This window comes from Oryzias melastigma, linkage group LG17, assembly GCF_002922805.2.
Source record: "Oryzias melastigma strain HK-1 linkage group LG17, ASM292280v2, whole genome shotgun sequence".
Classification (NCBI taxonomy): Eukaryota; Metazoa; Chordata; class Actinopteri; order Beloniformes; family Adrianichthyidae; genus Oryzias; species Oryzias melastigma.
In genome coordinates, this window is record NC_050528.1 from 29,049,555 (window position 1) to 29,064,220 (window position 14,666).

General features: G+C 40.0%; 2 protein-coding genes across 13 annotated transcripts; one reads left to right on the forward strand and one right to left on the reverse strand.

Moving 5' to 3' along the window:
* Positions 1-437: 437 nt before the first annotated feature.
* dnajb4 (DnaJ heat shock protein family (Hsp40) member B4) lies at positions 438-7,047 on the reverse strand. Its single transcript, XM_024281905.1, has 3 exons — positions 6,801-7,047; positions 3,825-4,405; positions 438-1,388 (listed from the first exon to the last, which is right to left on the reverse strand). The coding sequence occupies exons 1-3, from the start codon at positions 7,009-7,011 to the stop codon at positions 1,158-1,160; spliced, it is 1,023 nt and encodes a 340-aa protein (XP_024137673.1). The 5' UTR covers positions 7,012-7,047; the 3' UTR covers positions 438-1,157.
* A 99-nt stretch (positions 7,048-7,146) lies between these two features.
* Positions 7,147-14,371, forward strand: slc25a24l (solute carrier family 25 member 24, like). 12 transcript variants are annotated; one of them, XM_024281722.1, is made up of 12 exons: positions 7,147-7,287; positions 7,635-7,796; positions 9,601-9,964; positions 10,045-10,171; positions 10,527-10,614; positions 10,893-11,004; positions 11,072-11,230; positions 12,874-13,011; positions 13,098-13,208; positions 13,637-13,804; positions 13,885-14,023; positions 14,097-14,371. In XM_024281722.1, exons 3-12 carry the CDS (start codon positions 9,842-9,844, stop codon positions 14,285-14,287), a joined length of 1,356 nt encoding a protein of 451 aa, XP_024137490.1. In that variant the 5' UTR covers positions 7,147-7,287; positions 7,635-7,796; positions 9,601-9,841; the 3' UTR covers positions 14,288-14,371. The 12 variants fall into 12 exon arrangements, 11 of the variants coding, with proteins under 11 accessions (XP_024137490.1, XP_024137504.1, XP_024137497.1 ...); XM_024281736.1 differs by having other exon boundaries at positions 9,881-9,964; XM_024281729.1 differs by having other exon boundaries at positions 7,635-7,789.
* The last annotated feature ends 295 nt before the right edge of the window (positions 14,372-14,666 follow it).

Sequence of the window (14,666 nt, forward strand, 5' to 3'; positions counted from 1 at the left end):
CCGTGTTTGTTTCACTTGCTGTATCTATCTTTTATAGATTGAAGTTAATAATTAATGTTTTTAAAACAAATGAAGTCATCAATCATCATTTTAAAATCCACTGATGATCTTATCTAAAAGATTATCGTGCAGTTATTTGAAGTGGAGGGTTCCTGCCCCGCCCCCTCCTCAGGTAAGAGTGACTCAGCGTTGGTAAAAATCTTCAGCACACGCAGAAGCACAGCCATCGATACACCAGGGACACCATGTGATGCAAATATTAGACGTCACCGGTGCCTCCTTCACAAAAGGCCCCTCCAGGGTCTCCAGACCCCACACTGTGATGGGTGAAGTGGCGTCCCCTGGTGGGACAGAAGCCTCCCGTGTCAGAAGCTGACGCTAAGCAGCTTAGAGCAGACAGCTATATTTACACAGTCATAATTATGTCATCACAGCCCTTCCTGTAACAGTAGTTTTTTTTTATTCTGATATTTGCATATCCAAAATGTACATATGTGGTTACCAACAACAAAATATTCACAGTAAGCTATCAAAATAGATCTCATTTAGGATTCTCCTGCTGCTGTGAAGAAACAGTTTTCATGAAGTCATTTTTCCTTTTTTGGAGTAATGCTACACAAACTACAAAGAATACAAAGAGTATAAGCAATGCTAAATCAAGTACAGTTAATACACTTTATTTCATGGAGGAGGAATCTGCAGAAGCTTCTACTCCATGACTAAAACAACAAAGAATCATCTTTGCCTACGATGCAGCCGTTTTCCTCTTAGATATCTTTCACACAAATACTAAGAGAGCTTCAGAATCCATCAAAATAAAACACTAAAGACGATTTAAAAAGTGTCACTGGATCTGTAAGAATGAGAGAAAAATGTTTCGTTTGGCAATCATTTTCTTCCAGGAGTTCTGGAAGGTTTTAAGTTTTTTTTGGCAAATATTTTTTTGCAACCAAATGTTGTCATCTGCTGTGACTGCGGCAAAGGCGCGCTTACATCTAACCACTACATAACAGTCCTTCATTGCACTTGTATCCGTTTGGCAGCATGCATGACAGTTAAAAAAGCTCAAAAATAGAAATTGCACATTCATCTGTTGGGGGTCCGTCTGCGTACCGTCTCTTCTCGGCGTCTGAGCACCTTCACGCCACTGCCTCGTGCTAAGCAGGTAAGTGCCGCTTCAGGACGTCCTTGGCGTTGCCAGGCAACGCATCCGGAAAGTTCACGTCAAACTCCACCACTAGGTCACCTCTCTGCTCTGGGTTTTTGGGCAGAGGGAGACCCTGTCCCGTCACCGTTTTTCTCAGGCCTGGTTTGATTACATCCGTGATTTTCATGTTGCACGTCTTCCCGTCTATTGTTGACACGGTAACCGAGCATCCACACAAAGACTGGAAAGGAAACAAAACGACGGTTAGAGAGCAGAAACACACAGGTGATCATCTAGACTCGTGCTTTTAATGTGATTGGTGTAACTTCAATACAACAATAACAGTACATGCATGTTATCCTGACTCTAAACTATACTCTTTGTCAGCATCATCTGAAACTGTGTAAACAATGATTTATTGAAAAAATATTACAGTAAATAAAAAAGGAGAAATGTAGAAAATAAATCTTCTAAGAGCTTATTGACCTAAAACTTTTGTTTTAATTGCAACTTAAAATTTGGCTTATTTCAAAACAACAACCCACTTACACTTGAAGAGTTTGTGTCAAAAGACTGCACGAAATAGTAAATGTATACACAATCTCTCGATGCATAACACATTTTGACTGATTAATTTTTTTTTCTTATGATAATCTAGCAATTGATGTGTTTTTTTTCCCTACTTTTTGGAGACTACTCTATTTTAACCTTCAACCTCCTATTATGTGATTGCTTAGCTAGCATTCACACTATTGTGTTTCTCCTGCACCTTTCCGTACATTTTTTGACACGTAAAACTCAATCACACTTTCAGCAATCTTGCTATCAAAACGTTCAGCTTGTTCAGGACATTACTGCTTGTATTTTTGGTATTCATAAACTTTATAGTTTTTGAAATATTGAGCAAAATAGACCCCATGTTAAGTCGATTAGCAACAAACCTTTAATTATTCATGGGCTATGTTTTCATCTTTTAGAGTAATTTAAAAAAAAGGAGTTTGCCTAATATTTTAGCAACATGCTAGCGTTTTTGGCTAATTTGTTTTAGCGTTTTTTAGGCTAATTTAGAGATTAGCTTCTATTTTAGTAACATGCTAATGTTTTTGGCTAATTTGTTATCTACTGGGGTTTTTACGCTAATTTATAGAGTTTCTCTTCTCAGGCTAAATTTTTTGACACATTTAGTTTACTGAGGAATTTTGGGCTATTTTAGATGTAAGCTATTTCTTAAAGCAATGTGACATTTTTTTTGTGGCTAATCTGGAATCTACTGAGGTTTTTTAATGCCAATTTGGAGTTTAGCTAATATTTGAGTACATGCTAACGTTTTTGGCTAATTTGTTATCTACTGATGTTTAGGGTAATTTAGAGTTTAGCTTCTATTTTAGCAACAGGCTAACATTTCTGAGCAATGGCGCGGAGTGATCCTGTGGTCCTGCCCCCCCCCACAACTATAGAAAACTATGACCTAAAAAAACTACAAAATATTGTCTAAAAACAGCATAACTACAGTATAATTAAAAGACCACTGGGAATACTTTTGCAACAGACCAAAAGATGATTGGAGTGGGACTTAACGTAGAGGAAATGCTAGATGACAGGAATGTGGGCTAAAATAATGATGGTGGAGTCAAATCATGCTGCTCTGGTTTGGTTTTGTGGAGTCATAGCAGCTGAAAGCCTTATTAAATGATATATTTTTAGACTGAAGCAGGAAACTGTTGAGGTATGACTCAGTTCTTCTTTATCATAATCACTTCAGACCTGCAAAAGTCATCTTCCAAAGCAGATATGTATTTAATATGTCCCCTCTTCTGCTCGTTTTATCTGTAATATCACTTGTACTGATCTGCAGTGTGTAACTGTGACAAAGCTGTGATCTAACATTTCTCAAGCATCTTGAAGCTTCTCCATCATCAGATGTTATTTGTGGAGAGCTGTTTCTCACGGGAACTTGATGGAAATCTGTCTCCTCCGCTAGTCTGGACACAAAGGTCCAAGTGTGAGTGCTGCACTCCCAACCTGTGAGATGAGTGAGTCCGAGTTGTCTGATCAGGCAGTCACGATTACCCTTATGTGATTATGCCGCCACGCATTTTGATGCACACATCCCAGCACTAAACTCATGTATTATCATCAGGTCATTTATCTGCTCTGAACCACCTGATCTTTTTTTGTTTCTTATTCTGATAAAAACTTTTGAAGAACTCTTCTGACAAAGAAATTACCTGAAACTCTTGTCTCGTTTTTCCGTTTCACTGTCTTTGTTAAGAGTTATTTTTGTTGGGTTTCTCTACGGGCATGGGCTCTCACACCGCTGATTTTGTGTGGTTAGCGTGCAGCGATCAGACATTCAGAGACGAGGCTGTGAAATTTCTCACTGAGAGCCGAGAAGAGTGGGAGGAACCAGAAAAGTACATCTTGCACGTGGGCGACCGTCGCCTCGCTAGGGTCGTGAAGATCCCTCTCCTCGATGTCGATGATGTTGCATAAGTGTGTGTAGATCAGTACTATGTTCATTCAGGATGACTGTGCTGTCCGGGGTTTGAGGCAGACTTCCTCCAGTTTATTGATTGTAAAGCTGTGTTCCCCACTAAAAGTGAACTTGTTCAGAAACTCACCGATATGTGAAATCTGCATGTCCCAGCCTCTATTTGGTCTGAACTAGCTAGCTCACCTGTCTTAAGCTCACACGAACAGGATACACGATGTTGGATCCTTCTCGCCTGAAGTGCGGATGAGGTTTGTCCTTGATGACGAAGACGATGTCAGCAGGAATGGTGTTGGGCGACTCGTCGCCTTCCCGTGGGAATGTGATCTTCGTTCCCTCCTTCCAGCCTCTCTTGATCTCAATGGTGAGGATCTTATCCTCGGTGCGCATGGTCCTGCCATCTGGGTTCAGCCTTTTGCGGGAGATTTTCATTCTCTTGGTGCAGCCGTGGAAGACTTCCTCCAGGGTGACCCTCAGCTCGTGCACAATGGGAGGGTCTTGCTTCCGGCGCTGCTGCCCTCCGAGGCCCACGTGGCCGTCCCGCGGGAAGCCGTTCATGTTGAAGCCGGTGAAGGAGCCGAAGGGGTCGTTTCCATCCACGTCCATGTCCTCGTCATCTCGCCCGTTGGCTTTGCGCCCAAAGAACATCTCAAACGGGTTGGAGCCGCCAAAGAAAGTGGCAAAGGTGGCATGAGGATCTCCATGGAAGGTGTAGGTGAAGTTGGTGCCCTGTCCATCACCAGTGGGAGCACTTCCACCCTTCAGACCTGATGGACAACACAAGAAAGGAATCAGTATCATGAACCAGAGGTAATTAAGTGTCACAGCCATTGACTGTATAAGTACGAACTATACATAGAAAGTGCTGAGGTCCCCAATAGGAAATAAAATCAGACCAGAGTCTTCGCCGTCACTTCCTCATACGTCTAATTTCCTATTGCAACCAATTGCGGCCCCTCAACAACGATTGGTCCAAATCACGCTAAGTCACGTTTTTAAAGGAACTGCAGTCACCAATTACGAGTGAGCTTGTTCTGCCTTGTTTGAAGGCCACACCCCACATGCTTTTACTGAGGCATCTGATTGGTCAGTTATCAACTTGAATAACTAGCCATAAAGAAAAAATATCTTTAAAAAAATAGATTAGAAAGAATGTGCTAAGAAGGAAGCATCAGAGCAAGAATGGTTATTCTGACAAATAAAATGAATGAGAAATAACTGTCCATTTCTCAATGGAAGTCTATGGGACTTTGGCCTTCTTGGTACTTCCTGTTTGGAACATGAAAAGGGAGGGGTCCAGTTCCTACTTATACAGTCAATGATCACAACACTGTCATGAATCAGTCTCCTGTCTCCCCTTTAGCCATAAGCGGAATCCATCACCTGAGTTCTAGCACTTCCTGGGTCTCTACACTACACTTCCCATCAGCCCCTGCTGTCACTCCCAGAAGCCCCACAGCCGTTTTCAATCGGCAATCACTCCCAGCAGTGTTTAGTTGTGAACTCTCGTTTGTGCCACTCTGCCTGAGTGTTCGTATCCTAGCCTGATCTTCCGTTTCGTCTGTCCCTACTTCGTCTTCCACTCTAATTGTTTGCCGCTTGCCCCGACCCACGACTGGACCCTGATCGCCTGGTTTTCTGATGCCCTCATGCTCGTGTTTGGCCTCTGCCTGCCTGACCCCGATTTAGCTTTGTGGACTTTAAGCTGTACTTCCCTCCTGTTCTTCCCGTCTGTGCCAAATAAACCTGCTGGACTTGGATCCAACCGTCTGCCCGTTTGTGACAAAGACACTGCAAATGTGAGGGTGCAACAAATCACACATCAGCTGGGTTTAGTCACAAAATGTTATTCTGAGAGTTTTAAAGGTCATCTGTGGACATTCGTATGATTTTACATAACCTTTTTGCTTTTTCTTTTAACAGTTATCTCATAGCTTAATCACAAAATCTGGACTTTGACACCAAAGAATGTGCAGTCTCCAGTAAAGTTGATGAGGAGGAAAGCTTTAGAGCGCTCAGATTTTTCATCAAGCTGCATGTTTTATGCATGGGAAATTCAAAATTTCTTCACCCACTTAAGCCCCTTTTCTCCTGCCAGGTTGATTATAAAGTGACTGCTTGTGAGTTACTTTTTGATAAGACTAAATTATGAAAAAAAACACATACTTTTGCTTTTACTGAGATAATTCCTGACAAGCCGCTATTCTCCTTCAGAATCTGCTGGAATGATTGTGTTAACACTTGAAAAGTTACAGTACGTTAAAGATTTTTTGTTTAAGTGTCACCAGCGACGCCTCAGGTTTTAAAGGGTTAATGATGGTATAAAGGAAAAATATGTAAAGCAACTTCAAAAATGTTCAAACTTAAAGATTTAGCTGAATGTAATCCTCCTTCATTTAAAATCTCACACGTCTCAAAGCAGTTATCTGGATCTTTGAAAGGTGACGGTGTCAAAACCACACAGTAGGTTGCTCTTCTTCCTCCATCCACACTTCTGTGGTAACCATGGCAATAGTGGAAAAGCATTCCTTTCTTAAAGGGCTGTGCAGCTCGTTGCATTTAAAAACCCTTGATCGAGGCTAAAAATTTGGCGTGTAAAGGTAGCTTAAGTGTAAGTGGTGTGATGCCGATATTATTTTTGTGAAAATTGTACAATATCGCTCTTTAATGATGGAAAGACATTTCCAGACCCATTTAAGACATGAGTCATCTTCTGACTCAGGCAGATTTGTTCTTCAATGTCAGCATCCATACCTGATATTCAGCAGTTTGTCATCACCCTTTGACGTCATGAAATAAAAGTGGTGCAGCGAGTTATTGAAAAACAATATTTAAAAAGTAAAACAATTGAAAGAGGGACAAGAATAAAGCGCTTCATGCTTCAAAAATGGGTGCAGAATAAAGCTGTGGGTCATTTTTATTTAAAAAAAAGACTTATGATTCTAATTATTCAATATCTGCAGGGATCTGTGGTACAGTGGTCTGCCGAACAGATGTTTCTGGGCCCACTGGTGGTTTTCCCCTCACACTGATGGACTCAAATTAAATCCAAATGTGCTTTTGGCCCAGCTAACCACAGGAATACCGAGACTTGAAGGGGGTTTTTGACATCCAATCTGGCAACACACTGAGAGAAAAGACATGAAACGGCGTGAACGTTACCTTCCTCTCCATACTGATCATAAATCTCCCTTTTCTTAGGGTCGCTCAGTACTTCGTATGCTTCAGCGATCTCCTTAAATTTCTCATCGGCGTTTGCAGACTTGTTTTTGTCCGGGTGCCATTTCAGCGCCTGTTTTCTGTAAGCTTTCTTTATATCATCGTCCGTAGCTCCTTTAGAGATCCCCAGCGTCTTATAATAATCTTTACCCATCTTCACCAGTTTTTCAAATGGAGAAAAAAAAAACTCGCTAAAAAATGAAAATCAGAGTAGCCCCGTGGAGAGCAGTTTCTGGCCCGGAGATGCTCGATCCTCCTCACAACAGAAGTGTTGCCATGAAACCGGCGCAGACAGAGACGGAGGGTGAGATGAGGAGCATTTGGAGGCGCTTAGTCAATGTCATGGACCCTCTGTTATTTATCCGTGACTGGGCGACCCTCTTTAAATAGACACAGCTCCGTTCCCTGCGTCCACAGCGCCAAAGTCAAGGTGCGTACGCGGCAACAGACTCCACTTCCGGTGAGCTGATTCCAACTTAGCTGTTAGCTTGTCACAGAAGGACCTTTAACTTCTTGCTTTAGCTTAACTTGTCCAAAAAAATGCATTTATACTCCCATCTTTTAGCTTTGTCGGTTTATTACAATCATTTAAAAATCGTTTTAATTCTAATTATAAATAAAAGGACACAATGCAGTAAATAAAACATTTCTAGCAAAATATTTATTGAGTTTTCCTTCACTGGTTTGTAGAAATTTTACTTTTATTCGTAGATTTATCACAACATGTTTAATTTGACATGTCCGTTCCAACCATTGATTGTATTTATTTTTACATAGTCAATGGCTCCAACCACTTTTATTTTGATGGTGTATTTCCGGTATTTCCTGTTTGATGGACGGTGATTGATCTGGGATTTAGCGGCTCTTTCTGGAAAGCAAATGCTGATGAAGCCCGTCATCTTCTATAAAGGGGTCCTATCCACCCCGCACAGGTGAAAGGTGAACTAAAAAAGTCCCCCTCGCGGGTTTTATCCGGGTTAATTTACCTTTATATCTTCATCTGATCTTTTCACACAGACACCAACCATTTCATAATTTCACCCAAAACTATCTTTGCACTTTTAGACTCACCTAAATCTTTCTCTTTATTTTTATTTTTTATGTTGCTTAAGTGAATCTTTAGTGTGGTTCCTCACTCCCAAAACTTTTGAGAAGTTCGTCTGCAAGTGTTATTATAAACAACTTTTGAAAAGATGTTAAAGCCCAAATATGGTAGCCACATTTTCAAGAACTTCTTTAAAAAGGTAAAAGTTTAAAACTATATTGGGGCAACATGTAATTAGGAGGTTATATGCTAGTTCAAATTCACAGTGGAACAACTGATTTACTTCTTTTTACTTTTTGGCAAACCAGGGTTGATACAAACAATTGCTTTTATTATGAGTTTCTGAATTTTAGAAAAAAGGCTAATTTTATTTTCCCCCCAGGGTTAAAATTCTGATGTATTTTCATATGAAAAAAATCATTCTTTGGATGAAGAGGCCTTTACTTAAAGCTTAAATCATACAGTAAAAAATAAATAAAAAAATAAATAAATAAAACGTCTTAAAGTTTTTCTGTGCATGATGGGACTCGATGGGACTTGGTCCACAACTGTAGTCTAAATTGTTGATATTTCAAAATAGTTAATCTAAAAGCATGAAGCCTAATTACTGCATTCTAACCACATTCTGCAGACAAAAAACAAAGTTTTGTACCCTGAGTGCTCCAGAACCATAAGTGGGTCTTTTACCCCTCCATTTTGGCTCTCTGGGTAAAGAAAACTAAAATAATCGTATTTTTTAATAGTAGGGGTTACTTATTTAGCATTGGTTAAGTTTATATTAGTTAAGTTTATAAATTTATGACTGAGGTGCAACTAGAAATAAGATAAAGAATGTAAAGGTTTCAAAGAGGCCTTATTTGCTCTACACTTCCTTCGGAATGCACAGATTTTTAAATGCTGAACACAAATTCTGAAAAAAGTCAAATCTTTTCCGATTGCTCAGTTTCTTAAAATCTTATGCTGCACAACAATGGTTAATCCAGAGGGGAGATGCTAAAATGTATAGACCTGTTTTTGTAAATTCTTTAAATAATTTTTCCATTGGATTATAAACCAATAGAGTCATGTTAATGTTCCGGTTAACAGCAGTAGTGAGAAGGAGAAAGGATGGCAGCTCACTAAAGTAGTCCTAAGGTATAAGAAGAGAAAAAGTCATCTTTGACACAGTATTTCACATTAGCTGCACTGAGACAATCCTGTGCAGCACAGGAAGTATTTTATTTTGAAAGGATGTCACATGAGTTTGGTAAAAAAAAAAAAAAAAAAAAAATACAAAACTGGTAGTTTCCGCTTCTTTGTTGCCAAAAAAAGAGATACTATTCATATTTATTCTTAAAGTAAAAATGTAATTAATGCAAAGCAGTATCAAATTGTCCTAAAATAAAACTCTGGAGCTCCTGCAAAGTTTTGATCAGTAGAAACAGATCAAGTTTGCTTATATGATCGAAACTGTTGATTGAACTCTTCAGTTGCTTATTCATTTGTATTAATATTTCATTAATTATTCTTTTTTGTTCCACGTGCTATATTCCCCTTAGATTTGTAGAAAAGTGTGTTTTTTTTCAAGTTAAAATATATTGACATCTAAAAATGACTTGACCTTTTGATCATCTTTGAATGGCTGTAAATTATTATCAAAGATACATTCACATGTACTAAGTGAAATGTGATCATCTCTGCTCTAAAATGTGGCATCAGTGACCCCTGAAGAGGACTGCAGGTGTTTGCTGCGCTGCAGCGCCACCTGCTGCAGCAGAGGAAGAAGGAGTGTAGTTGGCTGGCTGGATGTGTGCTGCATTTCCTCTGAGCTGCAGATGAGTCAGCGTCTGTGCTGCTGGGCTGCAGCACAACTGCTCTTGTTGATATTTAGATCCACAATGAAGCAGGCTGTGTTTAGCATTCACATATGAGCAGAATTTCAGAGTTGACTCTGTAAATAATGGATCAGTTTCATAATTTATTTGCCAAACTGGACCAGGACAATGATGGGTTCATCTCAGTGGCAGAACTGCAGGATGAGATGAGAAAACATGGGATCCTCTCCTCCAGTGGAAAGGTGCAGGTAAAAAGAGTTTCTGTTTAAAAGCTTACAGGTGCAGCTTTATGGTAAAATACTGCGATAACATGTATGTTTCCTTTAAGAGTCTCGTTGATTCTTATGACAAAGACAGAGATGGCCTCCTGGATTATGAAGAGTTTCTTCATTACATGATGGACAGAGAAAGGAAATGGAAAATTTACTTTCATGATCTTGACAAGAACAAATGTGGTGAGTCTTTTTTGTATTACTCTATTAATAAAATGTTCAAGAAATATGATAGTTAAATAATTGTATTCCATTAAACTTCCTGTTTTATATTTTCTAAATAAAACATGAATTAAAAAAACCTGATAGTATGTTTTTGCTGTATGAACATGATTATTTTAAGACACGTTCTTCATTGTAATGTGTGCTTGTGAAGGTCAGACTGAATAGAAACCAACAGAGAACTGTTTATTGTACACAGAGCTGCAGCTGCAGCACTTTAATGACCCTTGTACTTATACAGTTATCGTCTTGCATGAAAAAAGTGAGAGCTGAAGCAGGATGTGCGTATAATTGTGTGTATTTCTTCTCTGATCAGGGGTGATTGACCAGGACGACATCATATGTTTGTTTAAGGAGTTAGGAGTGGTCATTTCAAAGCCCAATGCAAAAAAAATTATACAAATGTAAGATTTTTTGTCCACTATCTCCAGGGTTAATAAGACTTTCTTAGATATCTTTAGTGTGATTATGTTTGTATAAACCTGTTTCAGTCTTTTAGTGTTTGATTGATCAGAACTAATTCATAGCTGTGTGAACTGTTTGTTTTGCCCTAGCTTTTTTCTGTATTTGGGATAGAATTATACGGAAAAAAGACATCCCAGAAACGTGAAAGTATATGACAAATGTCATTTTTCATGAAGAGTCTTTACTGTTTCAGTGTTTTGTTGTCTGTGGTCTCCAGGATTGATAAGGACAGTTCCATGACAGTGGACTGGGACGAATTCCTGCAACATATCATCCTCAACCCAGTGGACAACATAGGGGAACTGGTGTCGTCATGGAAACACAGTCTTGTAAGACAGATGGATGTAATAAGCACAAAATATGCCTCCATGGTTGCCAAACTTTCTCCTCTTGCAGGTTTTTGATGTTGGGGAGAGCCGCGGGATTCCCATGGAGTTTCCAGAGGAGGTGTCCGGCTTTGGTGCTTGGAGGACGTTTGTGATGGCAGCAGGAATGGCGGACGCCGTCTCCCGGACTGTGACGGCTCCCATAGACCGCCTGAAAACCCAGCTTCAGGTCAGAAACGGAGCAGAAGTCTTTATTCAGGTTCATCCGGGTTTTTCTACACCCAAACATTTGTTTTGTCTCATCTTAGATAAATGGCAACAGAGGGGAAGTTGCTCCACAGATCCATCAGTAACTCTAGAACCAACCAACTAACCAATTACATGTTATTTAAACTCATGAACAATAAGAAACTAAATACAGTTCACAAATTCTAATGTACCATCTGGGACTCACAGAGTGACAAAAACACAAAATAGTATAAAAACTGAATCGGCTAAACAATTCGGATTGGATTAATATTTAAGGATTTTCCTCCTTACTTACCAAATAACCTCAATGTCCACATATGCATTAAAAAAATCCTGACTGAGTTCAAATGTAATCTTTTGGGCAGAGTTGTATAAAGAAATACATGGCAAATTTGGGGGTAAAACAAATTGATGTCCCCAACCTAAATTATTCATCCATACATCTTTTGGGGTCATGGGGCTAATGCAACGTGATTTTGGATAGCTGGAAGAAATTGAAGTTTCTTGAGAAAACCCATGCTTGTACCAAGTGGACCCAGCTGGGATTTGAACCAGGAGCTTCTCACTGTGAGGAGGGAGCACTAAACTACCACCATGCAGCCCTCAGACTAGACCACTAATCTAAAGAAGTGTGGAAAATGTCTCGTCTGTCATCCTGTGTGGGTGAGGAGGTGAAGAAGTTCATGCATACATTGAGTTAAGGGATTTAGAGACACACCAGTTTTTATTTATTAATTATTTTTTTACCATCATCTTTTGTAACTGTGGAACTCTTCCAGGTGATTTGGTCTGCCTTCAGTCAATGGGTAAAAGCAGCCAAACCAAATGAAGGGAATAGAGCAAGATTCTCAAACTCAATTCACCTTGGGGCTATTGAAGGCAGAGTCTGGGCTGTATGGGGTTCCATTTGTGCCAAAAATATGTTTTTGCCTCCACTGTCTATATCTTCGTCGATTGTCTATGTCTACTGAACACGTTTATTGAACATTTGTTCATGTCTATGCACTACTAATCAACATCCTCTGTGTGTCCTGTGAAACAACAGGAGCTAACGACGCTAGCAACTGTTGCTAAGGACTTTTCTAACGTCCAGATCCAACAACAACTGAAACATCACAAAACAAAGAATCAAAGAAGCGTGGACATGCATATTAAGGCGGGGGCTGCAAAAATATCAACTTGGGGGCCACAAATGGCCCGCGGGCCGCCAGTTTGAGACCCCTGGTATAGAAAGTTCTGCATTTTGCAAGAATTTAATCCAAGACCTGTTGTTATGGGTGGGAAAACCATCCAGCCTGCCTTCGTCCAACAGTTGCCGGGTAGACTCCAGTAATCCAAAATCCTGAATTGAAACGAGCAGATATAAAAAATAGGTTGAATGATGGATCAGTCGAAGCCTGGACTTCTTGGAGTGAAGCAACCTTATTCTAATCTCACATATTAGTAGGTTTGAGGCTAAAATAATCCTTTGTTCCCCTTAAAAAGACTTCTGCATTCCTTCAGTTCTGACTACTGCGTGGTTAAAGATTTTTCATGTTTATTTTTGTGGAATCTGGGCTTTTGTTTTGAAAAGTACGGATGATTTATTTAGTTTAGAAATCTGTCACACTGTCTGTTTTGCAGGTGCACGGATCCAAGGCCTTGACCCGAGGCTTCGGTGAGATGCAAGCATGTGGTCTGCGGTCAATGTGGCAAGGCAATGCAGTCAACGTGCTGAAAGGAACGCCACAGTCCACTCTGCAGTGTCTCATCTATGCACAGGTGGGGCGCTCCGTCTGTCTCTCCAAAACAAAGAATTCATCAACTCCTCATTGTGTGATCTGCATGCTGAGAAATGTTCTGTCCAGATGAAGGTTCACACCAAAACCTCGCCTCAGGAGGCGCTGTCGGTGCAGCAGCGCTTTGGCTTGGGCTGCATCTCTGGAGCTGCTGCTCACGCTGTCTTCTACCCCTTAGAGGTATCAGAGATCACCAGCAGGTTTGAGTACCTTATAGTTACTCTGCCTTTACCTGTCCTTTATCAGAAATGTCCTTAGATAGTCCAATGTTATGTGTTAGAGGAAAATATACTTTTGGTGACTCTTTATCACTAATAACAGCAGCTTTTCCCCCCAAAATTCTGTAACAAACTTGATCGGTGATGCACAACTGATACTAAAAGCATACTAAGAAAAAATAAATCAAACACTCTTGTGTAAGAACAAGACAAAAAGTCTGTGCTTTTCTGTCTTATCATTTTACGTTTGTTTATGCATTATTTTATTTTGTGTTTGAAAAATCAAATTAGTGAGTAAACACCTTAAGTGTGAGATATTTGTGCTTATTTCAACATGAACGTGATTGTTTCTATCACAATCACTGATTTCTCCTTTCATCTCTACGCCAGGTGCTGAAGGTGCGGCTGAACCTGCAGCAGGCTGGCACATATCATGGTGTTGTAGCGTGTGCCCAAACCATTTACAGACAAGAGTCCCTGTCATCCTTCTACAGAGGTTTTAAGCCCAGCATCCTCTGTATGATCCCCTATGCAGGTGTGGAGTGTGCAGTACATCAGGTGTGACAAAGTTACCCCAGGAGGGAGCACATGTCCTTTTATTTTGAAACACACTCATTTCATTTTTTTTACATTTTCAGTCGATCATGAACTGGGCTAAAAATGATGTGGCATACAACAGTGACTCCAAGCTGTTTTTCTTCAGCTTCGTGGCCTTTGCTTGTGGGCAGATGAGCAGCTATCCCCTGGCGGTGATCCGAACTCAGCAGCAAGCTCAGGGTAACACCTCTCTGACACAGCTTCAAATACTGACCATAATGTTTGACTCATTACCGTGTGGTTTGATTTTCAGCTTTCAGGTCAGATTCCAGCTCAACCTCTCGTGTATTATTACCTGGACTTCTAGAGATATATGAAAGAAATGGATTGAAAGGTTATTATAGCGGCATGGGAGCCAGCTTTGTCAGGGCTGTTCCCTGCGCACTCATAAACTACGCTCTGACCAGGAAATTTGAAAATCTCTTTTCTTCCATGGAGTCTTGAGGAAAAACAGCAACAACTGTCCCTGATCGATTTAGGCTTTCTCTGAAGTCCAGAAACAAATAAACTTTTTATGCAAAACTTGAATATATTGCTTTATATGTTTCACTCAAGCATGAAGCGTCACCAGATGAGTTTCAGATTACAGAGGACTTTACAAACATGCAAAACTGGACACAAATGCTTTGAAGCACTGCAACATAAGTTACAACTTTAAATGTAGGTAAATTGCTGTAATCTGAGCCTTTTTTTATTTAATGGGTCAAATAATTTAATTTTATCACAAGAAGTTTTTTTTTTGTTTTTTGCATGAGGCTTTTCATGTTTAGACATGTTTGTAGAAAAATTGGCAAAAAGATTTGATTCTAACCTGAGCAAATCT